Here is a 25,005-nt window from a genome sequence, read left to right as displayed (position 1 = left end):
TACAAGTATCAGCTCTATATTAGGTTGACGGTATATTTAGTCGATAACACAGCATGGTGGCGACATAGTGACCAAGTTCCATAACGTATCTGGTGAAACACCCGAAAAATGAGGCTGACACAGCTCTTTTGATAAGGGGACGACATGTGGAGGCAGCCATGGAGACGACTTCCATGACTAAGAGCGACAGTATGGGGCATCCATATTGCGCTGCTATGATTGCAACTTCAGGTCTCCAGCATGGCGGCGACAGATGGGCCGAGTTCCACTATGTATCTGGTGAAACACCTGAAAATTCTGCCTGACACAGCTCGTTTGATAAGGGGATGATGTGCTGCATATCCTCTCGTGCTCCAGCGTCTGGGGTATAGAGAGTTGAAATGAGACATTGGTGGACGCTGTGGAGGATCGTGGAGGCAAAATGGACAGGAAACAGCAGGGGCAGCATGCATGGATGCCTCTGAGGCTGCCTAATCTTGGGATGGAGCTGGCGGTCCACTGCCAGGCGGGCTTTCGCCTGTCCAAGCCCCTGTCTCTCGGCTCCTCCCCACCCAAAATGGGCCTGGGGGCCAGAAGCGTTTACTTTGAAAAAATTATAATTTTCAAAGCAGGCCGGGTCGTTTGAATATTTCACCTAGGAATAATGGAATAGCATAGTGGTTCTATTTTTAATTGTTTTTACGGAAATGGTTCCATGATTAAGAGCGACAGTATGGGGCATCCATATTGCATATTGCTATGATTGCAACCTCAGGTCTCCAGCATGGTGGCGACAGATGGGCCGTGTTCCACTATGTATCTGGTGAAACACCTGAAAATTCTGCCTGACACAGCTCTTTTGATAAGGGGACGACATGTGGAGGCAGCCATGGAGACGACTTCCATGATTAAGAGCGACAGTATGGGGCATCCATATTGCGCTGCTATGATTGCAACTTCAGGTCTCCAGCATGGCGGCGACAGATGGGCCGAGTTCCACTATGTATCTGGTGAAACACCTGAAAATTCTGCCTGACACAGCTCGTTTGATAAGGGGATGATGTGCTGCATATCCTCTCGTGCTCCAGCGTCTGGGGTATAGAGAGTTGAAATGAGACATTGGTGGACGCTGTGGAGGATCGTGGAGGCAAAATGGACAGGAAACAGCAGGGGCAGCATGCATGGATGCCTCTGAGGCTGCCTAATCTTGGGATGGAGCTGGCGGTCCACTGCCAGGCGGGCTTTCGCCTGTCCAAGCCCCTGTCTCTCGGCTCCTCCCCACCCAAAATGGGCCTGGGGGCCAGAAGCGTTTACTTTGAAAAAATTATAATTTTCAAAGCAGGCCGGGTCGTTTGAATATTTCACCTAGGAATAATGGAATAGCATAGTGGTTCTATTTTTAATTGTTTTTACGGAAATGGTTCCATGATTAAGAGCGACAGTATGGGGCATCCATATTGCATATTGCTATGATTGCAACCTCAGGTCTCCAGCATGGTGGCGACAGATGGGCCGTGTTCCACTATGTATCTGGTGAAACACCTGAAAATTCTGCCTGACACAGCTCGTTTGATAAGGGGATGATGTGCTGTATATCCTCTTGTGCTCCAGCGTCTGGGGTATAGAGAGTTGAAATGAGACATTGGTGGACGCTGTGGAGGATCGTGGAGGCAAAATGGACAGGAAACAGCAGGGGCAGCATGCATGGATGCCTCTGAGGCTGCCTAATCTTGGGATGGAGCTGGCGGTCCACTGCCAGGCGAGATTTCGCCTGTCCAAGCCCCTGTCTCTCGGCTCCTCCCCACCCAAAATGGGCCTGGGGGCCAGAAGCGTTTACTTTGAAAAAATTATAATTTTCAAAGCAGGCCGGGTCGTTTGAATATTTCACCTAGGAATAATAAAATAGCATAGTGGTTCTATTTTTAATTGTTTTTACGGAAATGGTTCCATGATTAAGAGCGACAGTATGGGGCATCCATATTGCATATTGCTGTGATTGCAACTTCAGGTCTCCAGCATGGCGGCGACAGAAGGGCCGAGTTCCACTATGTATCTGGTGAAACACCTGAAAATTCTGCCTGACACAGCTCGTTTGATAAGGGGACGATGTATGGAGGCAGTGAACTAGTCGTAGATTAAAGGTGCTGCAGTTAAAACTATGTTAGTTGGATCTTGGGATGGAGCAGGCGCTCCGCTTCCAGGCGAGCTTTCGCCAATCCAAGCCCCTGTCTCTCGGCTACTCCCCAAACAGCACTTCTAAGAACCTTTTGTATAAGATCAAGTGTAGTAGCGTTCTTATAAGTTTGGGATATGACGGGTGAGGGGAATGTAAACAGATGCGCAAGAAGCGCTGAAATAATATCGGTAAATGATAAAAGTTTGCCAGTATATTTTGTGGATTACACAGCAGGGTGGCGACAAAGTGAACAAGTTTGATGTGGAAGCCATGAAAACAACCCAAAATTCTGCCTGACACAGTTCGTTTGATAAGGAGACCATGTATGGAGGCAGCTATATGGATGACTTTTGGAGGCAGCTATGGCGATGACGTGTGGAGGTAGCAATGGAGACAACGTGTGGAGGCAGCTAAAAAGACGACATGTGGAAGCTGCTATGGAGACAATTTAATTTGGATAGTGCCTGTATGTGGCAGTCCAAAAAAGTTTTCAAATTAGAGGAGCAGGTAGGTGGTCCTCCAGAAAAATTAAATAAATTGAGTGCCTGTATGTGGCAGTCCAAAAAAGTTTTCAAACCAGAGGAGCAGGTAGGTGGTCCTCCAGAAAAATTAAATAGATTGAGTGCCTGTATGTGGCACTCCCAAAAATTGCTTAAAACAGAGGACCGGGTAGGTGGCCCTCCAGAAAAATTAAATACATAGAGTACTATAGCTAGAGCCAGTTGGCCCTGGCAAAAAATAGCCAGTTTCCTCTGCTTTAGTGTACAAAGAGGAGGAGAAGGAGGAAAATGAGGAGGAGGAGTGCATACATTATTCAGGTTGAGCTTCTTTCACCTGGTGGAGAATGAAAATCCGGAGAAATCCAGGCTTTATTCATCTTGATAAGCGTCAGCCTGTCAGCGCTGTCAGCACTGTCAGTCGACAGGCGTGTACGCTTATCAGTGATGATGCCACCAGCTGCACTGAAAACCCGCTCGGACAACACGCTAGCGGCAGGGCAGGCAAGAACCTCCAAGGAGTACAGCGCCAGTTCGTGCCACATGTCCAGCTTTGAAACCCAGTAGTTGTAGGGAGCTGTGTGATCATTTAGGACGATGGTATGGTCAGCTACGTACTCCCTCACCATCTTTCTGCCGAGACTGGGGACAGGTGACAGTGTCTTGCTGGGGTGACATAAAACTGGCAAAGGCCTTGTAAAGCGTACCCCTGCCAGTGCTGGACAAGCTGCCTGCTCGCCTACTCTCCCTCGCTACTTGTCCCGCAGAAGTACGCCCTCTGCCGCTAGCACTGTCAGAAGGGAAATACTGTTTCAGCTTGTGCACCAGGGCCTGCTGGTATTCATGCATTCTCACACTCCCTTCCTCTCCAGGGATGAGAGTGGAAAGATTTTGCTTGTACCGTGGGGCCAGGAGAGTGAATACCCAGTAATTGGTGCTGGAATAAATTCTTTGAACGCGAGGGTCATGGGATAGGCAGCTTAGCATGAAATCTGCCATATGCGCCAGAGTACCAACGCGTAAGAATTCACTCCCCTCACTGGCCTGACTGTCCATTTCCTCCTCCTCCAACTCCTCCAACTCCTCTTCTTCTGCCCATACACGCTGAACAGTGAAGGACTGAACAATGGTCCCCTCTTCTGTCTCGCCAACATTCTCCTCCTCTTCCTCCTCATCCTCCTCCACCTCCTCCGATATGCGATGAGAAACAGACCTAAGGCTGCTTTGGCTATCAACAAGGGAATCTTCTTCCCCCGTCTCTTGTGACGAGCGCAAAGCTTCCGACTTCATGCTGACCAGAGAGTTTTTCAACAGGCCAAGCAGCGGGATGGTGAGGCTGATGATGGCGGCATCGCCACTGACCATCTGTGTTGACTCCTCAAAGTTACTCAGCACCTGACAGATATCAGACATCCAGGTCCACTCCTCATTGTAGACTTGAGGAAGCTGACTGACCTGACTACCAGTTCTGGTGGAAGTTGACATCTGGCAGTCTACAATCGCTCTGCGCTGCTGGTAAACTCTGGATAACATGGTTAATGTTGAATTCCACCTCATGGGCACGTCGCACAACAGTCGGTAAGCGGGCAGTTGGAGGCGGCGCTGCGCTGCCCTGAGAGTGGCAGCATCTGTGCTGGACTTCCTGAAATGCGCACAGATGCGGCGCACCTTCGTGAGCAAATCAGACAGATTGGGGTATGTCTTGAGGAAACCCCGAACTATGAGATTTAACACATGGGCCAGGCATGGCACATGTGTCAGTCTGCCGAGTTGCAGAGCCGCCACCAGGTTACAGCCGTTGTCACACACAACCATGTCTTCAGGCTTCAGGTTCAGCGGTGCCAGCCACAGATCAGTCTGCGCCGTGATGCCCTGTAATAGCTCTTGGGCGGTGTGCCTTTTATCGCCTAGGCTCAGCAGTTTGAGCACCGCCTGCTGCCGCTTAGCGACGGCACTGCTGCTGTGCCTAGAGCTACCGACTGATGGCGGCATGCCCACGGATGGTAATTCGGAGGAGGAGGAGGCATAGTAGGCCTTTGAGACCTGGACCGAGGTAGGCCCCGCAATCCTCGGCGTCGGCAGTATATGACCAGCCCCAGGGTCAGACTCGGTCCCAGCCTCCACCAAGTTAACCCAATGTGCCGTCAGCGATACATAGTGGCCCTGCCCGGCAGCACTCGTCCACGTGTCCGTGGTCAGGTGGACCTTGTCAGAAACGGCGTTGGTCAGGGCACGGATGATGTTCTCTGACACGTGCTTGTGCAGGGCTGGGATGGCACATCGGGAAAAGTAGTGGCGGCTGGGGACCGAATACCGAGGGGCGGCCGCCACCATGAGGTTTCGAAAACTGCCCACGTCAGCGTTTTCTCTCAGATTTTTCGTACGTTTATAACAGATCATAGGCGGTGTTTGAAATTCTTGTATATGTGGATAGGCTTGTTTGAGCATAGGCCAATGTTTTTGTAATAGATCTGGTTATCAAAGGAGTTTGGTGATAGTGATGAACAAAAGGTATGCGTTCAGTCTTTTCTTTGGAAGTGGGGGTCACCTGTGACGCTAGTCTCCCCCTAGATTCTTGTAATGTATTAAGTGGATATCTTCTTTTTTGAAATTTGGTTGTCATTTCAGACATTTTTTCAGTTCTTTTCTCTGAATCGCTCACAATTCTATTGATCCTGTTGTACTGAGAAGGGATCTTTTAGTTTGAGGGGGATGAGAACTGCTTAAATGTAATAATGTATCACGATCAGTCGGTTTGACTTACAGATCAATAGAAATATTTCCCTGTGAATCTTGTATTACTGAAGTATCGAAAAAAAATTCATTTTATGATTATGAAAATGCTAAGTAAACTGAAGTTCTGGTGTAATTGAGTTTAAATATTGATGGAAAAGTGTTCAATGTGCCCCCACATACACAGAACACATCATCAAAATAGTGATGCCAATATATTGAACTTTGGTGAAATATAGCATTCTGATATATGTAGTCCTCTTCAAAACAAGCCATATACGTGTTTGCGTAGGGGGGGCACATTGGACTCCATAGCCGTGCCTTGAATTTGTAGGTAAAATTGATCACCAAACAAGAAAAAATTGTTATGAAGAATTGTATGTAAAAACTCTAAGATGAGTTCTTTCTCATGTCCTGTAATCTGATTGTGCTCTAATAGCCTTCTGATCGAATTGTCAAGAAATTGGGTTATATCTAAGAGAAAAGAAGATGTTCTCTTCACCATAGGGGGTCAATATTTTCTCTAGAAAGATAGAAATGCTAACATAGATTCGGTTGAATCCACAATTGTTCTACCTGGAGGTTTATCCAACCTTTTATGAATTTTGGGGAGGGTATAAAAGACCGGGGTGATGGGATGGTAATTGGTCAAAAATTGTGCAGGGTGTCACTGAGGGAATATTAACGGCCTGGTCGCACTCAGCTGTGAGCGAGTCTCTGAGCGTGTGGTGGTTGTTTTTTTACGTCCCCTCCTTGTGGGTCGCTTGTGTTGCGTTGTTGGTGGAGTTCTGAGTATGTACAATGTGCGACTGAACGTCTGTGAGCTAAAAAACGGAATCTGAGGATCGGTCACTTGAAGAGGATGATCGTTGTCTGCCACAACTGTAGTAGTATAGTAGTAGTGACTATATACTATATAGTATAGTGAATATTAGATATTATATACCGTGTTCATTTATTGATATCTGTCTTTACAGGAGTTTCAGGGGCAATACTGAGCGCTGCGGGGGACACTGTTAAGGAGGAATGCAAAGAAATCGGTACCTTCTTTAAGTTTTTTTGAAACAGACTTTTTCCGCCAATACAATGTATTTATTATCCACCAGATAAGAGCTATGTTGAAAATAGATTGTTGTTTGAGTGGTAGAATAGAGGAGTCTTTGATCCCAGCCTGTATAGAGTGGTGGACACAGAGGTGTAAGACCCCATCGATCTATAACCTGGATCTTATACTTAGCAAAGGCAACTAGTTGTGTTGGTGATCAAACCCCTTCACATTAGCAGGAAGCGCATTCATGTTCTCATATTCTAGATACTGGTAATCTGTGTGTCCATCTTAGGTTTTCTAAGTACAAATGGAGTTGCAGTTACTAGTGGAGGAAATCTTGAAAGTAGCCACATCATGCACATTATCGGACCTACGAGGGTACCTGATTATGAGCCCGCCATCGACAGAATCCTACAAGAATGTCATAAGAACAAGTTCACGAGTGTGGCACTGCCGGCTATTGGGACAGGTAAATAACAAATTGGTAAAAATGCACAAACTTGAAAACTTAAACTCTGAATAGTTGGAGCAAACAGATTTTCTTTGCACATAGCTGTTTGCAAGCCCGGACCAGATGCCAGGCTAGGCCGCAGCCGGGAAGAGGAGGGAAGGGGAGTGAGCACTCCTCACCCCTCCCCTCTCTATAGGGAGCAAAGAAGCCACTAGGTCATGACGTGGTAAAAAATAGATATAGAGGTCATTGTACAGAGAAGGGGATAAGCTGTGACATCATCGATTGTCAGTAGTGATGTAATGATGGGTCAGTGTTATCTATATAGAGGTCATTGTACAGGGAGGGGGAGGAGATAAGCTGTGACATCATCTATTGTCAGTAGTGATGTAATGATGGGTCAGTGTTATCTATATAGAGGTCATTGTACAGGGAGGGGGAGGAGATAAGCTGTGACATCATCTATTGTCAGTAGTGATGTAATGATGGGTCAGTGTTATCTATATAGAGGTCATTGTACAGGGAGGGGGGAGGGGATAAGCTGTGACATCATCTATTGTCAGTAGTGATGTAATGATGGGTCAGTGTTATCTATATAGAGGTCATTGTACAGGGAGGGGGAGGAGATAAGCTGTGACATCATCTATTGTCAGTAGTGATGTAATGATGGGTCAGTGTTATCTATATAGAGGTCATTGTACAGGAGGGGGAGGGGATAAGCTGTGACATCATCTATTGTCAGTAGTGATGTAATGATGGGTCAGTGTTATCTATATATAGGTTATTGTACAGGAGGGGGAGGAGATAAGCTGTGACATCATCTATTGTCAGTAGTGATGTAATGATGGGTCAGTGTTATCTATATAGATGTCATTGTACAGGAAGGAGGAGATAAGCTGTGACATCATCTATTGTCAGTAGTGATGTAATGATGGGTCAGTGTTATCTATATAGAGGTCATTGTACAGGGAGAGGGGAGGGGATAAGCTGTGACATCATCTATTGTCAGTAGTGATGTAATGATGGGTCAGTGTTATCTATATAGAGGTCATTGTACAGGGAGGGGGTGGAGATAAGCTGTGACATCATCTATTGTCAGTACTGATGTAATGATGGGTCAGTGTTATCTATATAGAAGTTATTGTACAGGGAGGGGGAGGAGATAAGCTGTGACATCATCTATTGTCAGTAGTGATGTAATGATGGGTCAGTGTTATCTATATAGAGGTCATTATACAGGAGGGGGAGGAGATAAGCTGTGACATCTATTGTCAGTAGTGATGTAATGATGGGTCAGTGTTATCTATATAGAGGACATTATACAGGGAGGAGGAGGAGATAAACTGTGACATCATCTATTGTCAGTAGTGATGGGTCAGTGTTATCTATATAGATGTCATTATACAGGAGGGGGAGGACATAAGCTGTGACATCATCTATGGTCAGTAGTGATGTAATGATGGGTCAGTTATCTATATAGAGGTCATTGTACAGGAGGGGGAGGAGATAAGCTGTGACATCTATTGTCAGTAGTGATGTAATGATGGGTCAGTGTTATCTATATAGAGGACATTGTACAGGGAGGAGGAGGAGGTAAACTGTGACATCATCTATTGTCAGTAGTGATGGGTCAGTGTTATCTATATAGATGTCATTATACAGGAGGGGGAGGACATAAGCTGTGACATCATCTATGGTCAGTAGTGATGTAATGATGGGTCAGTGTTATCTATATAGAGGTCATTGTACAGGGAGGAGGAGATAAGCTGTGACATCATCTATGGTCAGTAGTGATGTAATGATGGGTCAGTGTTATCTATATAGAGGTCATTGTACAGGGAGGGTTAGGAGATAAGCTGTGACATCATCTATTGTCAGTAGTGATGTAATGATGGGTCAGTGTTATCTATATAGAGGTCATTGTACAGGGAGGGGGTGGAGATAAGCTGTGACATCATCTATTGTCAGCACTGATGTAATGATGGGTCAGTGTTATCTATATAGAAGTTATTGTACAGGGAGGGGGAGGAGATAAGCTGTGACATCATCTATTGTCAGTAGTGATGTAATGATGGGTCAGTGTTATCTATATAGAGGTCATTATACAGGAGGGGGAGGAGATAAGCTGTGACATCTATTGTCAGTAGTGATGTAATGATGGGTCAGTGTTATCTATATAGAGGACATTATACAGGGAGGAGGAGGAGATAATCTGTGACATCATCTATTGTCAGTAGTGATGGGTCAGTGTTATCTATATAGATGTCATTATACAGGAGGGGGAGGACATAAGCTGTGACATCATCTATGGTCAGTAGTGATGTAATGATGGGTCAGTTATCTATATAGAGGTCATTGTACAGGAGGGGGAGGAGACAAGCTGTGACATCTATTGTCAGTAGTGATGTAATGATGGGTCAGTGTTATCTATATAGAGGACATTGTACAGGGAGGGGGAGGACATAAGCTGTGACATCATCTATGGTCAGTAGTGATGTAATGATGGGTCAGTGTTATCTATATAGAGGTCATTGTACAGGGAGGAGGAGATAAGCTGTGACATCATCTATGGTCAGTAGTGATGTAATGATGGGTCAGTGTTATCTATATAGAGGTCATTGTACAGGGAGGGTTAGGAGATAAGCTGTGACATCATCTATTGTCAGTAGTGATGTAATGATGGGTCAGTGTTATCTATATAGAGGACATTGTACAGGGAGGAGGGGATAAGCTGTGACATCATCTTTTGTCAGTAGTGATTTAATGATGAGTCAGTGTTATCTATATAGAGGTCATTGTACAGGGAGGGGGAGGAGATAAGCTGTGACATCATCTATTGTCAGTAGTGATGTAATGATGGGTCAGTGTTATCTATATAGAGGACATTGTACAGGGAGGGGGAGGAGATAAGCTGTGACATCATCTATTGTCAGTAGTGATGTAATGATGGCTCAGTGTTATCTATATAGAGGTCATTGTACAGGGAGGAGGAGGAGATAAGATGTGACATCATCTATAGTCAGGAGTGATGTAATGATGGGTCAGTGTTATCTATATAGAGGTCATTGTACAGGGAGAAGGAGATAAGCTGTGACATCATCTATTGTCAGTAGTGATGTAATGATGGGTCAGTGTTATCTATATAGAGGTCATTGTACAGGGAGGGGGGAGGGGATAAGCTGTGACATCATCTATTGTCAGTAGTGATGTAATGATGGGTCAGTGTTATCTATATAGAGGTCATTGTACAGGGAGGGGGAGGAGATAAGCTGTGACATCATCTATTGTCAGTAGTGATGTAATGATGGGTCAGTGTTATCTATATAGAGGTCATTGTACAGGAGGGGGAGGGGATAAGCTGTGACATCATCTATTGCCAGTAGTGATGTAATGATGGGTCAGTGTTATCTATATATAGGTTATTGTACAGGAGGGGGAGGAGATAAGCTGTGACATCATCTATTGTCAGTAGTGATGTAATGATGGGTCAGTGTTATCTATATAGATGTCATTGTACAGGGAGGAGGAGATAAGCTGTGACATTATCTATTGTCAGTAGTGATGTAATGATGGGTCAGTGTTATCTATATAGAGGTCATTGTACAGGGAGAGGGGAGGGGATAAGCTGTGACATCATCTATTGTCAGTAGTGATGTAATGATGGGTCAGTGTTATCTATATAGAGGTCATTGTACAGGGAGGGGGTGGAGATAAGCTGTGACATCATCTATTGTCAGTACTGATGTAATGATGGGTCAGTGTTATCTATATAGAAGTTATTGTACAGGGAGGGGGAGGAGATAAGCTGTGACATCATCTATTGTCAGTAGTGATGTAATGATGGGTCAGTGTTATCTATATAGAGGTCATTATACAGGAGGGGGAGGAGATAAGCTGTGACATCTATTGTCAGTAGTGATGTAATGATGGGTCAGTGTTATCTATATAGAGGACATTATACAGGGAGGAGGAGGAGATAAACTGTGACATCATCTATTGTCAGTAGTGATGGGTCAGTGTTATCTATATAGATGTCATTATACAGGAGGGGGAGGACATAAGCTGTGACATCATCTATGGTCAGTAGTGATGTAATGATGGGTCAGTTATCTATATAGAGGTCATTGTACAGGAGGGGGAGGAGATAAGCTGTGACATCTATTGTCAGTAGTGATGTAATGATGGGTCAGTGTTATCTATATAGAGGACATTGTACAGGGAGGAGGAGGTAAACTGTGACATCATCTATTGTCAGTAGTGATGGGTCAGTGTTATCTATATAGATGTCATTATACAGGAGGGGGAGGACATAAGCTGTGACATCATCTATGGTCAGTAGTGATGTAATGATGGGTCAGTGTTATCTATATAGAGGTCATTGTACAGGGAGGAGGAGATAAGCTGTGACATCATCTATGGTCAGTAGTGATGTAATGATGGGTCAGTGTTATCTATATAGAGGTCATTGTACAGGGAGGGTTAGGAGATAAGCTGTGACATCATCTATTGTCAGTAGTGATGTAATGATGGGTCAGTGTTATCTATATAGAGGACATTGTACAGGGAGGAGGGGATAAGCTGTGACATCATCTTTTGTCAGTAGTGATTTAATGATGAGTCAGTGTTATCTATATAGAGGTCATTGTACAGGGAGGGGGAGGAGATAAGCTGTGACATCATCTATTGTCAGTAGTGATGTAATGATGGGTCAGTGTTATCTATATAGAGGTCATTGTACAGAGAGGGGGAGCAGATAAGCTGTGACATCATCTATTGTCAGTAGTGATGTAATGATGGGTCAGTGTTATCTATATATAGGTCATTGTACAGGAAGGGGGAGGAGATAAGCTGTGACATCATCTATTGTCAGTAGTGATGTAATGATGGCTCAGTGTTATCTATATAGAGGTCATTGTATAGGAAGGGGAGGAGATAAGCTGTGACATCATCTATTGTCAGTAGTGATGTAATGATGGCTCAGTGTTATCTATATGGAGGTGATTGTACAGGGAGGGGGAGGAGATAAGCTGTGACATCATCTTTTGTCAGTAGTGATTTAATGATGAGTCAGTGTTATCTATATAGATGTCATTGTACAGGGAGGAGGGGATAAGCTGTGACATCATCTATTGTCAGTAGTGATGTAATGATGGCTCAGTGTTATCTATATAGAGGACATTGTACAGGGAGGAGGAGGAGATAAACTGTGACATCATCTATTGTCAGTAGTGATGGGTCAGTGTTATCTATATAGATGTCATTATACAGGAGGGGGAGGAGATAAGCTGTGACATCATCTATTGTCAGTAGTGATGTAATGATGGGTCAGTGTTATCTATATAGAGGTCATTGTACAGGAGGGGGGAGGAGATAAGCTGTGACATCATCTATTGTCAGTAGTGATGTAATGATGGGTCAGTGTTATCTATTTAGAGGTCATTGTACAGGGAGTTGGAGGAGATAAGCTGTGACATCATCTATTGTCAGTAGTGATGTAATGATGGGTCAGTGTTATCTATATAGAGGTCATTGTACAGGGAGGGGGGGAGATAAGCTGTGACATCATCTATTGTCAGTAGTGATGTAATGATGGGTCAGTGTTATCTATATAGAGGACATTGTACAGGGAGGAGGAGATAAGCTGTGACATCATCTATTGTCAGTAGTGATGTAATGATGGGTCAGTGTTATCTATATAGAGGTCATTGTACAGGGAGAGGGGAGGGGATAAGCTGTGACATCATCTATTGTCAGTAGTGATGTAATGATGGGTCAGTGTTATCTATATAGAGGTGATTGTACAGGGAGGGGGTGGAGATAAGCTGTGACATCATCTATTGTCAGTACTGATGTAATGATGGGTCAGTGTTATCTATATAGAGGGCATTGTACAGGGGGGAGGAGATAAGCTGTGACATCATCTATTGTCAGTAGTGATGTAATGATGGGTCAGTGTTATCTATATAGAGGTCATTGTACAGGGAGAGTGGAGGGGATAAGCTGTGACATCATCTATTGTCAGTAGTGATGTAATGATGGGTCAGTGTTATCTATATAGAGGGCATTGTACAGGGGGGAGGAGATAAGCTGTGACATCATCTATTGTCAGTAGTGATGTAATGATGGGTCAGTGTTATCTATATAGAAGTCATTGTACAGGGAGGAGGGGATAAGCTGTGACATCATCTATTGTCAGTAGTGATGTAATGATGGGTCAGTGTTATCTATATAGAGGTCATTGTACAGGGAGGGTTAGGAGATAAGCTGTGACATCATCTATTTTCAGTAGTGATGTAATGATGGGTCAGTGTTATCTATATAGAGGGCATTGTACAGGGGGGAGGAGATAAGCTGTGACATCATCTATTGTCAGTAGTGATGTAATGATGGGTCAGTGTTATCTATATAGAAGTCATTGTACAGGGAGGGGGAGGAGATAAGCTGTGACATCATCTATTGTCAGTAGTGTTGTAATGATGGGTCAGTGTTATCTATATAGAGGTCATTGTACAGGGAGGGGAGGAGATAAGCTGTGACATCATCTATTGTCAGTAGTGATGTAATGATGGGTCAGTGTTATCTATATAGAGGTCATTGTACAGGGAGGAGGAGGAGATAAGCTGTGACATCATCTATTGTCAGAAGTGATGTAATGATGGGTCAGTGTTATCTATATAGTGGTCATTGTACAGGGAGGGGGGTGGAGATAAGCTGTGACATCATCTATTGTCAGTAGTGATGTAATGATGGGTCAGTGTTATCTATATAGAGGTCATTGTACAGGTAGGAGGAGATAAGCTGTGACATCATCTATTGTCAGTAGTGATGTAATGATGGGTCAGTTATTTATTGTCCTTAACATATTTGCCTGTTTCATCTGTGGATGAGAATATGTATAAGAAGCTCAGCCAGCAGGGACCTGCATGACTCAACAATAGTCTCTGCTTTGCTATTAATTCACACTAGCGTCCTCTTACGCAGTATAACGTGGGAGTGCAGGAAAGGGGATAACTGATTATCACTATATTAAAAATTGAGCAGTATAACCTTAGCCAATATAATCTAAAACATTACTACAATCATAGTATCTCATGGTGGGAAATGCTGGTGCATCTAAAGACTGGGAAGTATAAGTTCACATATGTTGTATAAGTTCCTATTTGTTGGCTTAGGCTATACCAGAAAATGTTCTCAACTTGTTATTATATGCCACACCCATTTTAAACTAAGCCACACCTTTTCCATTGACACCACTCCCTGTTTGACAAAGATGACAAGATTATTTTAACTGAAATGAAAATGAAAAATCACAGCGCAGGCAATATGATAACGTGGTTAGCAGGCGTACTCGTATTTCACAGACAAGTGTAGCATAATACAAGGTACACATGCATGTGTTATTTTAAGCAAGTAGTAAAGCTGTTCCCAGGAATCCATAAAACGTGGTTAGAAGAAAACAAAAGTCTAGTGGTTGCAGCATCACACCTCTAAGAATGACTACAAAGAAATGTATTCCACTTCTTTAATATCATATTTGTTTTAGGTATGGCCGGTGTAGATGTAGAAGCTTCCATCAAGGCCATCCTCAGCAGTATCCTCAACTACTTATCCGATACCCTAATTCCTTCCCTTGAAACAATCTTAATAATTGTCATCCAAGAACCTATTTACAAGAAGTATCTGGAGGTTTTTCAAGCCAAAAGCAAAGAGTTAAAGGTAAAATATATGAATATTCAAAAGTATTAGAGTTTACCTTATCCTAAAATATAGATCTACCACAGGAGGTATCCATGGAGAAGGCCTGAGGGCCCTTCTGGCAACGCCAGAAGATGCCATATGGGCGAGTACCTGTAGTGGACCTTCTACCTTCTCGCCAACTCCAGTCATGTATGATATGGTTGCATCTCCTGCCATGTAGCTCCGTCATTTCCTGCTAGGTAGTACTCACTCCTCCTGTAGTGTAGTTCAGATATGTCCTGTCAGGTAGCTCCCACTCCTCCTTCCACGTAGCTCCACCACATCCTATCATGTAACTCCTACTTCTCATGTCATGTAGCTCTAGCACTTCCTATAAGCTAGCTTCCACCCTCTATTTCTATCTCTGCCTCCTTCTATTTTCTGTCTTGTAGCTCCATCACCTTCTGTCAGGTAACTTCCACTCTTCCTGTCATGTGGCTCTGAAACTTCCTGTCAGGTAAGTCACTCTCTTCTTGTCATATAGAATTGCTACTTCCTGTCAGGTAACTTCCACTCTTCCTGTCATGTAGCTCCCCCACTACAAGTCAGGAAACTCCCACTCCTCCTTCCATGTAGCTCTGTCACTTTCTCTCAGGTAACTCCTACTCTTCCTGTCATGGAATCTGCCCCTTCCTGCCAGGTAACTCCCACTCTTCCGTTCATGTAGCTCTTTCACTACCTGTCAGGTAAGTCCCACTATTCCTGTCATTTAGCTCTGCCATTTCCTGTTAGGTAGCTCCCACTCTTCTTGCCATGTAGCTCTGCCACTTCCTGTGAGGTAACTCCACTCCTTCTTCCATGTAGCTCTGTCACTTCCTGTCAGGTAACTTCCACTCTTCCTGTCATGTAGCTCTGCCACTTCCTGTCTTGTAGCTTCCTCTCCTCCTGCCATGTGGCTCTGCCACTTCCTGTCAGTTGACTCACTCTCTTGCTGTTATGTTGCTCTGCCACTTCCTGTCAGGTAACTCCTTCTCTAACTGCCATGTAGCTCTGCCACTTCCTGTCAGGTATCTCAGCCTCTTCCTGTCATTTAGCTCCCCCACTTCCTTCCAGGTAACTCCACTCTTCCTGTCATGTATCTCCCTCACTTCGTGCCAGGTAGCTCCCACTCTTCCTGTCATGTAGCTCTGCCACTTCCTGTCAGGTAGCTCCCAATCTTCCTGTCCTTTAGCTCTGCTATTTCCTGCCTTGCAGCTTACACTCTTCCTGTGATGTAGCTCTCCCCCTTGATGTCATGTAGCTTTGCCACTTCCTGTCAGGTAGCTCCCACGCTTACTGTCTTGTAGCTCTGTCACTTCCTGTCAGGTAGCTCCCAATCTTTCTGTAAAGTAGCTCTGCTAGTACTTCCTATCATGTAGCTCTGCCACTTCCTGTCACGTAACTCCTTCTCTAACTGCCATGTAGCTCTGCCACTTCCTGTCAGGTATCTCAGCCTCTTCCTGTCATTTAGCTCCCCCACTTCCTTCCAGGTAACTCCACTCTTCCTGTCATGTATCTCCCCCACTTCGTGCCAGGTAGCTCCCACTCTTCCTGTCATGTAGCTCTGCCACTTCCTGTCAGGTAGCTCCCAATCTTCCTGTCCTTTAGCTCTGCTATTTCCTGCCTTGCAGCTTACACTCTTCCTGTGATGTAGCTCTCCCCCTTGATGTCATGTAGCTTTGCCACTTCCTGTCAGGTAGCTCCCACGCTTACTGTCTTGTAGCTCTGTCACTTCCTGTCAGGTAGCTCCCAATCTTTCTGTAAAGTAGCTCTGCTAGTACTTCCTATCATGTAGCTCTGCCACTTCCTGTCACGTAACTCCTTCTCTAACTGCCATGTAGCTCTGCCACTTCCTGTCAGGTATCTCAGCCTCTTCCTGTCATTTAGCTCCCCCACTTCCTTCCAGGTAACTCCACTCTTCCTGTCATGTATCTCCCCCACTTCGTGCCAGGTAGCTCCCACTCTTCCTGTCATGTAGCTCTGCCACTTCCTGTCAGGTAGCTCCCAATCTTCCTGTCCTTTAGCTCTGCTATTTCCTGCCTTGCAGCTTACACTCTTCCTGTCATGTAGCTCTCCCCCTTGATGTCATGTAGCTTTGCCACTTCCTGTCAGGTAGCTCCCACGCTTACTGTCTTGTAGCTCTGTCACTTCCTGTCAGGTAGCTCCCAATCTTTCTGTAAAGTAGCTCTGCTAGTACTTCCTATCATGTAGCTCTGCCACTTCCTGTCAGGTAACTCCTTCTCTAACTGCCATGTAGCTCTGCCACTTCCTGTCAGGTATCTCAGCCTCTTCCTGTCATTTAGCTCCCCCACTTCCTTCCAGGTAACTCCACTCTTCCTGTCATGTATCTCCCCCACTTCGTGCCAGGTAGCTCCCACTCTTCCTGTCATGTAGCTCTGCCACTTCCTGTCAGGTAGCTCCCAATCTTCCTGTCCTTTAGCTCTGCTATTTCCTGCCTTGCAGCTTACACTCTTCCTGTCATGTAGCTCTCCCCCTTGATGTCATGTAGCTTTGCCACTTCCTGTCAGGTAGCTCCCACTCTTCCTGTCATGTAGCTCTGCCACTTCCTGTCAGGTAGCTCCCACTCTTCCTGTCATGTAGCTCTGCCCCTTACTGTCATGTAGCTCTGCCTCTTCCTGTCAGGTAGCTCCCACTCTTCCTGTCATGTAGCTCTGCCACTTTCTGTTATGTAGCTCTGCCACTTCCTGTCAGGTAGCTCCCACTCTTCCTGTCATGTAGCTCTGCCACTTCCTGTCAGGTAGCTCCCACTCTTCCTGTCATGTAGCTCTGCCACTTCCTGTCAGGTAGCTCCCACTCTTCCTGTCATGTAGTTCTGCCACTTCCTGTCAGGTAGCTCCCACTCTTTCTGTCATGTAGCTCTGCCTCTTACTGTCAGGTAGCTCCGACTCTTCCTGTCATGTAGCTTGGCCACTTCCTATAATGTAGCTCTGCCACTTCCTGTCAGGTAGCTCCCACTCTTCCTGTCATGTAGCTCTGCCACTGCCTGTCAGGTAGCTCCCACTCTTTCTGTCATGTAGCTCTGCCACTTCCTGTCAGGTAGCTCCCACTCTTCCTGTCATGTAGCTCTGCCTCTTCCTGTCATGTAGCTCTGCCACTTCCTGTCAGGTAGCTCCCACTCTTCCTGTCATGTAGCTCTGCCACTTCCTGTCAGGTAGCTCCCACTCTTCCTGTTATGTAGCTCGGCCACTTCCTGTCATGTAGCTCTGCCACTTCCTGTCAGGTAGCTCCCACTCTTCCTGTCATGTAGCTCTGCCACTTCCTGTCATGTAGCTCTGCCACTTCCTGTCATGTAGCTCTGCCACTTCCTGTCAGGTAGCTCCCACTCTTCCTGTCATGTAGCTCTGCCACTTCCTGTCAGGTAGCTCCCACTCTTCCTGTCATGTAGCTCTGCCACTTCCTGTCAGGTAGCTCCCACTCTTCCTGTCATGTAGCTCTGCCACTTCCTGTCAGGTAGCTCCCACTCTTCCTGTCATGTAGCTCTGCCACTTATTGTCAAGTAACTTGCTCTCTTCCTTTCTTGTAGCTTCTCTTGTCATATAACTTTGCTTTCTTTTAGCTCCCGCCATGTAGCTCTCCTGTTATGTAAATTAGTTGCTGGTTATTGATATCACAAGAGCGCTATGTTCTATGGGAAGTGAATTAGTTCCTGTATTAGTATTATGTGTATTTTGATTATTTTGGTTTGCTCCTTTTGCCCTCTTTTCCAACAAATTTAGATATATTGGGGGTCATTTACTAAGGGCCCGAATCGCGTTTTTCTGTCGGGTTACGTGAATATTACCGTTTTGCGGCAACTTTCCCTGAATTGCCCTGTGTTTTTGGCGTACGCGATCGGATTGTGGCGCATCGGCACGTGTTTCGCACGATAGGCTTCTTCTGGGGGGAGTCACTATCATGCGAAACACGTGTCGGGGTGGTACACACGCTCTTGTTCTGTATTGCATATTTATTTTCCCTAAGCCTCCACTTTGGATTTATGTTATTTTACTACGGATTTAGGTGTGGGTGGCGTTATTTGTGTCCACCATTTACTTTCCGTAGCCATACTTACCTGGGAACACTTAGGGGCAGATTTACTTACCCGGCCCATTCGCGATCCAGCGGCGCGTTCTCTGAACAGGATTCGGGTCCGGACGGGATTTATGAAGGTAGTTCCTCCGCTGAAAATCATCTGAACGCGCCGGAATACACCGAGCTGGACCAGGTGAAGGTAAGCGCTTCCCAAGCGACACATTTTCGGTTTTTAAATGCGGCGTTTTTTCCAAATACGTCGGTTTTTCGTTCGGCCACGCCCCCCGATTTCCATCCCGTGCATGCCAGCGCCGATGCGCCACAATCCGATCGCGTGCGCCAAAATCGTGGGGCAATTCAGGTACAATTGGCGCAAATCGAAAATATTCGGGTAACACGTCGAGAAAACGCGAATCGGGCCCTTAGTAAATGACCCCCTTAGTGTCTATTGTTACCTTGATTGAACTGTGTGTACTCTTTTTTGTCTGTCTGTCCCTTTACACTGCCTGCAGATTTACTGTATTTTATGTAACATTGATTATCAGTAATAAAGTTTACCATGTTTTATTGTATATTTTTATTCTGATTTATTGACTTTGCGTATGAAGTCATTAGGTGTTTAATCTCCTTGGTGGTGACTGGTTTTGACTGGTTTCTGACCAGTTTCACCCCGTGAACTTTTTTGCAGTACCATAGTGAATCGCCGGAAGACCCGAATCCTCCGCAGAGAACGCGCCGCTGGATCGCGACAGGACCGGATAAGTAAATGTGCCCCATTAAGTTTAAGATATTAAGATATATATGTGTCATTCTGTTATATATATTTTTTTTATTATTATTTTAGACAATTCAAAGAGAAGAAAAGATAGTGTCAGCAATGAATCATGGAGGTAATAAAGGGTTATTTAACCACTTAATGACCACCCTGTTATAAGCTTTAAAGACCAAAAATACCTACATAACATCCAGATGTATGACTTGTGTTTTTAGGAACATATTGGGGGTCATTTCTAAGGGCCCGAATTGCTATTTTTCGTTGGGTTTCCAGAATATTACCAATTTGCGCCATTTTTCCCTGAATTGCCCCGGGTTTTTGGCGCACGCGATTGGACTGTGGCGTCGGCATGCATGCGACAGAAATCAGGGGGCATGGCCGTGGGAAAACCCGATGGATTCGGAAAAAACGTGGAATTTTTTAAAAAAATGTGTCGCTTGACACACACTTACCTGCACCCAGGATAGGATAGTGAACTCCGGCGGACTTCAGTGCAGCAGCGACACCTGGTGGACATCGGGCGCACTACCTTAGTGAGTCGCCGGAAGACCCGAATCCTCAACGGAGAACGCGCCGCTGGATCGTGACAGGAACGGGTAAGTAAATCTGCCCCATTATTTCTTAAGGGTATATTTTTGTGAAATGGAATGTACAACATATTGCAATTCTGGCATTTAATACAGGGATAAATTACAGTTCAGATCATTAACAAAATAGGGATAGAATCTCTATGAAAGCTTTGTCAGTATTTCTTCTGTATTGCAGTGTATCATGCTTGTTATTGTAAGACCTGTAGGAAACAAAAATGTTGTTCATGAGGCTCCTGACTGCCATGAAGACCCATCAGCCCTCTCTGGTGATCATGTTGGGTTGACACCAATGGGGATACAGCACACACTTTCTCTGCTTCTAACCACTAAGAGTCACTACAGACAATGGCATCTGAGGGATTGTAAATTATTCTTTACAGCTTGGTTAGTCCCTTTATAACTTTGTAATATCTAAAAAAAAAATCTTTGTTTTTCTACAGTAAAATTCAACTTTCCACAGGCCTGGACTGACATTAGAACAAGTGAATTTCAGGAAGTAATACTCCAGCAAACATCACAAGAATACAAGAATGTGAAAGACAGGTTCTTCAGGAGTGCATCAGTGAGGAACTTCGAAATTACAGAGGTTGTTATCGCTGTCTGGGGAAAAGTTTGACTTTGAGAGATGGAGAAAGTCCATTTTTTTCTTATCTTAAAGGGGTTTCCCACGAAAAAAAGTTTGCTGATCAGTGGAGTTCTCATTGATGGGACCTCCAGAGATCACAAGGGGCCCAATATAGCCCAGCCGTTCCTTGTTGTTCCATGAGACCATTCTTCTCTATGGAACACACGCATATTGCAGGATAAATCTCCGTCAGCTCCGTAGAGATGGATGGGGCAGTCCGACCATGAATGCCCTGCTCCTCCGCTGATCTCGGGGAGTACATTGGACCTTCCATTCTCGTGATCTGTGGGGGTCTCATCATTGAGACCCCCACCGATCAGCAAGTTAGGCCCTATCCTGTGGATAGGCCCTTTCTTGTTTTGTGGGAAAACCCCTTTAAGTAGTTAATTTAGTTAACAGATTCACTGTTTCTTCTTCTAGATCAAACGTATTCAGAATGTACCATTGTGGCAGAGTTTCACAATTATCAAGCAAACTGTGGACCGCAGAAACATTGGCCAACAAAATATAAGACATCTGTACCATGGGACACATTCTGATGCCATTGGCAACATTAATCGTGATGGATTCAACCGCATCTACTGTGGCAAAAATGGTGAGCTACCGGGCGAGCAGCAGTACTATGTCCAGCTTTCCCTTTCCCCTTTTTTATAGTAATCTACTAAATATTGGTCCTGAGTTTTATAAGCAATGGTATAAAATCAAGGGCAGATTTATGGTCTACACGCCTAAGAATTGCACTTATTTCCCCTACTTATGCCACCTCAATGCCGTGGAGGGTGAAGGGGAGCACAGGAGGCAGCAGAGTAGGGGCACGGCCAGTTCTGGTGCAGGCTACAACAAGATTCTACAACAGGTAAGATCTGGCATAGAAGGGCCCGCCAACTCAGCTGCCCACCAGAACTTATCAGGAGGCTGGAGCCTCTTAATATATCCAGGGGGTGCATAGGCTGGCATACTTAGCACCAGCAAATTATAACCGTGCCTTTAAACTGAAGATTTTCTAACACATTTTGTATAAACAATAATAACTTAAGTCTAACACGTTAAAATGTCCATTGATGCTGTGCCACATCCATCAGGTTTCTCTTATTATCGCTTTATTGAAAACTGAAGGACTGGATGGGGTTATGTATAAATTTCCAGAAAAAATTCAGCCGAAATCGCGTCTTAAAAAATATCCTGCCAAATCTGGAATCTCTAGTAGAGAGAAAGAAGGCAGACGGAAGGTGGAGAGTAGGAATGAGAAGACCCGTTCAGGTCGGTGAATGGCCAAGTACGCGGGAACCTAAAAGGTTTTTTTTCGGGCTTGGAAAGCCCAACCCCCCACCCCCCCGCTGGTGGTAACTTTTAAAATGCTGCAGGCATAGTGTCTGCACCACAATTTTTCTGAGTATCGTCAGTCCCAACACTGAATGAGGGTATTACCAGAAGGGGCTTAGCCGAATGACGAACCTGCAATATTTGCCAGGGATCCAATCATTGCGGTTCAGGTCCACTCTTCAATAGTGGAGAGGTTTCAAAATTCAGATTTTTGTCTTCTGTAATTTGTAGTATCATATAAGGCACTATGAAAGGAACACATCTGTCCACACGTTACATGGCCATCATCCAATTTGTTTTAGTGCATTAACCATTTGGCCACTGCTTATATCCGGCTAGAACAAAAAGTTAGATCTCTGTCAGGTTCCATCAAAATTGTTAGGTTTAGATGACACTTACTGAACATTGATAGCTAACTTTGTCATCACATTGTAGCATATCACTAAAATCACTGAATTACTTCCCACAGGAGTAATGTACGGATGTGGCACCTACTTCGCTGTGGAGTCTCAGTATTCTTGTCAAGACGTATATTCCCGCCTTGATGCCAATGGGAAAAAATACATCTACCAGGCCGCAGTGATAACCGGACAATATTGTGTGGGAAAACGCACCTACAAAGAAGCTCCACACATCGATGGTGACCCCAACAAAGGCCGCTATGATTCAGTTGTGGATGACATTGGAAATCCCAAAATATTTGTTGTTTTTCATGATGATGTCGCCTACCCTGAATATCTGATCACTTTTAAGAAAACCTCATAAACTTTTGAGGATGAGTAATTTTTAAAAATTAATCAACATAAGTGGTGTCAAATAGATTGGTGGCATTAACCAGAATCATATTTGATACCTATTTTAATCCTTGATATGGATCGTATTTCCTCTAGGTAAACCGCTGGAACTGCAATAAGTCTTCAAAAAAAGATTACATTTTTTCAAAGAAAATTTAATCAAATTGCTATATATAGGCAGTCCCACCTTAAGAACATCTGACTTACAGATAAATCTGTGTTACAAACGGACTTATCTGCTTCCTGGCAATTTACTGAAGTTTAGCCCTAGCCTGCAATGATCAACATACAAGTTCAACTTGAGAACAAACCTTCAGAAACTGTCTTCAATGAAACCCAGGGACTGCCTGTAATAGTTCTGTAGGTGATTCTTCAAAGCCTGGAGATAACCGTTCCAGAGCCGTGAAGTACAATCTGAGGCTACCTCTTGGTGTTCACCATTGCTACTTAAAAGAAGAGTTGGACAAGGACCCAGGTTCACACAACGGCTCAAGGTGTTAGACTTCTTTGGTGAATTTTTGAGACAATTGGCGGCTCTTTTTTGCGCCTTATGTATGATCAGGTCTTTTCACTTGTGATACATGTTCAGTTTTTTCTGTCCTGGCAGGCACAAATTTTATCTTCTTTTGGAGACTTTTTGTTGCAAATGGACACAAGCTACGTTTTTGTTAACATTTGCATTTACAAAATGCATAGTAAAGACGTTAACATTTGCGTTACATCACGTTTACTATGCGTTTTGTAAATGCAAATGTTAACAGTAATGTAATTAGGCAAATCACCTTTCCTCAGCTGTTGTAATATGCTTCAGAACACAATTAAAATGCAATCAAAATGCACCCTTAGAAGTAACCAATAAATTAAAAAAAAAAAGGTAAATGCAAAAATTTCTGAATTTTCAAAAAAAGGTCACTGTGCAAAATTTTAAACATTTAAAGCATGTGGAATAATTCCAATTTACATATTAAAATAGGGTCCATGAAAAAATCCTTCCTGTTCTTCCTGGACCAGGTGCAGATTTGCTCCTGAAAAGTCGCAAAAATAAGCAAAAAAAAGTGATACATAAGTGAAAAGTCGCACGGAACATCTGGAAAACAAAGATACATAAGGCACAAGGTGCAGACAAGGCAAACTTGAAAAACAACAGCAAAAGTCGCAGTGAAAAGTTGCAAAAGTCATAAAAATGAGAAAATTTAACTAGCAGAAATAAAGATACAAGTCCTCCTATAAGTATATCTTCAGGCTGAACCAGGAACTTAGGACTTGTGAGAAAAGAGAATAAACTGGAGAGAACGGAAGAAAATGGACAGATGGGTTTTGCCCATGGATGGACATTTACTTGAGTGGCCAGCATACAATACTATGTACAGTAAATTGCTACCAGCGGCTCTCCCCGACTCGGGGTAAAGAAGCCCATGACAACTATTTTACGTAATTCGATGACTTATGTATGTATTATATTCTGGTTTTCATTAATCTTTATTTGTTCACAATATTACTGTAGCAATAAGTCATCCAGATGCTACAAAGTGCTAAGATGACTCATCACAGGCCCAAATAAACAGCCAACGATTCTTTAGATTCTTTTGCCAAATGTAGTTTAATTGTTTTTGTGTTTTTTGTTTTATTCGAGTTGAGTTTCTAGATAAATAAAGTGAACATGTGGTGAGGATTCTTACATGAGCCAAGCTGTCTATGAGATTCATCCTCAAAATAATGGAGTAATAGAGGGACTTAAAATAATAATCAAATTGTTGATAGGAGTTTAGTATTAAAGCTTTGTCTTTCCAATCTGGAAATTTACTGGTGTTATAAAAGAACAACTCCCAAAAATACTGATAATCACAAGACAATGTCACGGGTGCTCCTGCGACGCATATCTTGGGTCACACGCTCACACGTGCCCCTCTATACACGCCAGCGTGGCGCTCGCACTGCTTACCTCTCCCCGCTCCTGATCCCGGTCCTTATGCCATGCCCGTGTGTCTCCATCTCCTAGGGCACACGCACCGGCTTCAGAAAATTTAACCGGCGAGAACACCATTAATTGGCACTGGGCATGTCACAAAATTATATATAAACCTTCCTCTCCCTGCACACCATGCCGGATCTTCGTGTCTTGTGCCCTACAGAAAGCTGTGTTCCATGCACTTTGCTGGTTTTGTGATTTCCGTTTGTGACCCCGATTCCTTTCCTGACTATGCTCCTCCGCTGCCTGCCTTGACCTATTGCTACGTCCCCAACTCTGATCCCTTGCTGCCCGTCC

At 44.3% G+C, this 25,005-nt stretch overlaps 1 protein-coding gene across 2 annotated transcripts in view; it reads left to right on the top strand.

Moving 5' to 3' along the window:
- The window catches only part of LOC140076014 (protein mono-ADP-ribosyltransferase PARP15-like), a 36,198-nt gene extending 11,776 nt beyond the window's left edge, over positions 1-24,422 (top strand). Inside the window, exons 7-13 of one of the 2 annotated variants that reach the window (XM_072122544.1) lie at positions 6,363-6,425; positions 6,726-6,902; positions 14,428-14,600; positions 19,477-19,522; positions 20,438-20,559; positions 21,043-21,217; positions 22,415-24,422. In XM_072122544.1, the coding sequence (XP_071978645.1) occupies positions 6,363-6,425; positions 6,726-6,902; positions 14,428-14,600; positions 19,477-19,522; positions 20,438-20,559; positions 21,043-21,217; positions 22,415-22,710 (1,052 nt within the window). In that variant the 3' untranslated portion in view covers positions 22,711-24,422. Of the gene's footprint in view, positions 1-6,362; positions 6,426-6,725; positions 6,903-14,427; positions 14,601-19,476; positions 19,523-20,437; positions 20,584-21,042; positions 21,218-22,414 lie in introns of both variants that reach the window. The other variant, XM_072122543.1, reaches the window with a different exon arrangement.
- Positions 24,423-25,005: the final 583 nt, after the last annotated feature.

This window comes from Engystomops pustulosus, chromosome 8 (assembly GCF_040894005.1).
Source record: "Engystomops pustulosus chromosome 8, aEngPut4.maternal, whole genome shotgun sequence".
Classification (NCBI taxonomy): Eukaryota; Metazoa; Chordata; class Amphibia; order Anura; family Leptodactylidae; genus Engystomops; species Engystomops pustulosus.
The sequence above is the reverse complement of the archived record's forward strand: the minus strand, read 5'-3'. Positions and strand labels throughout refer to the sequence as shown.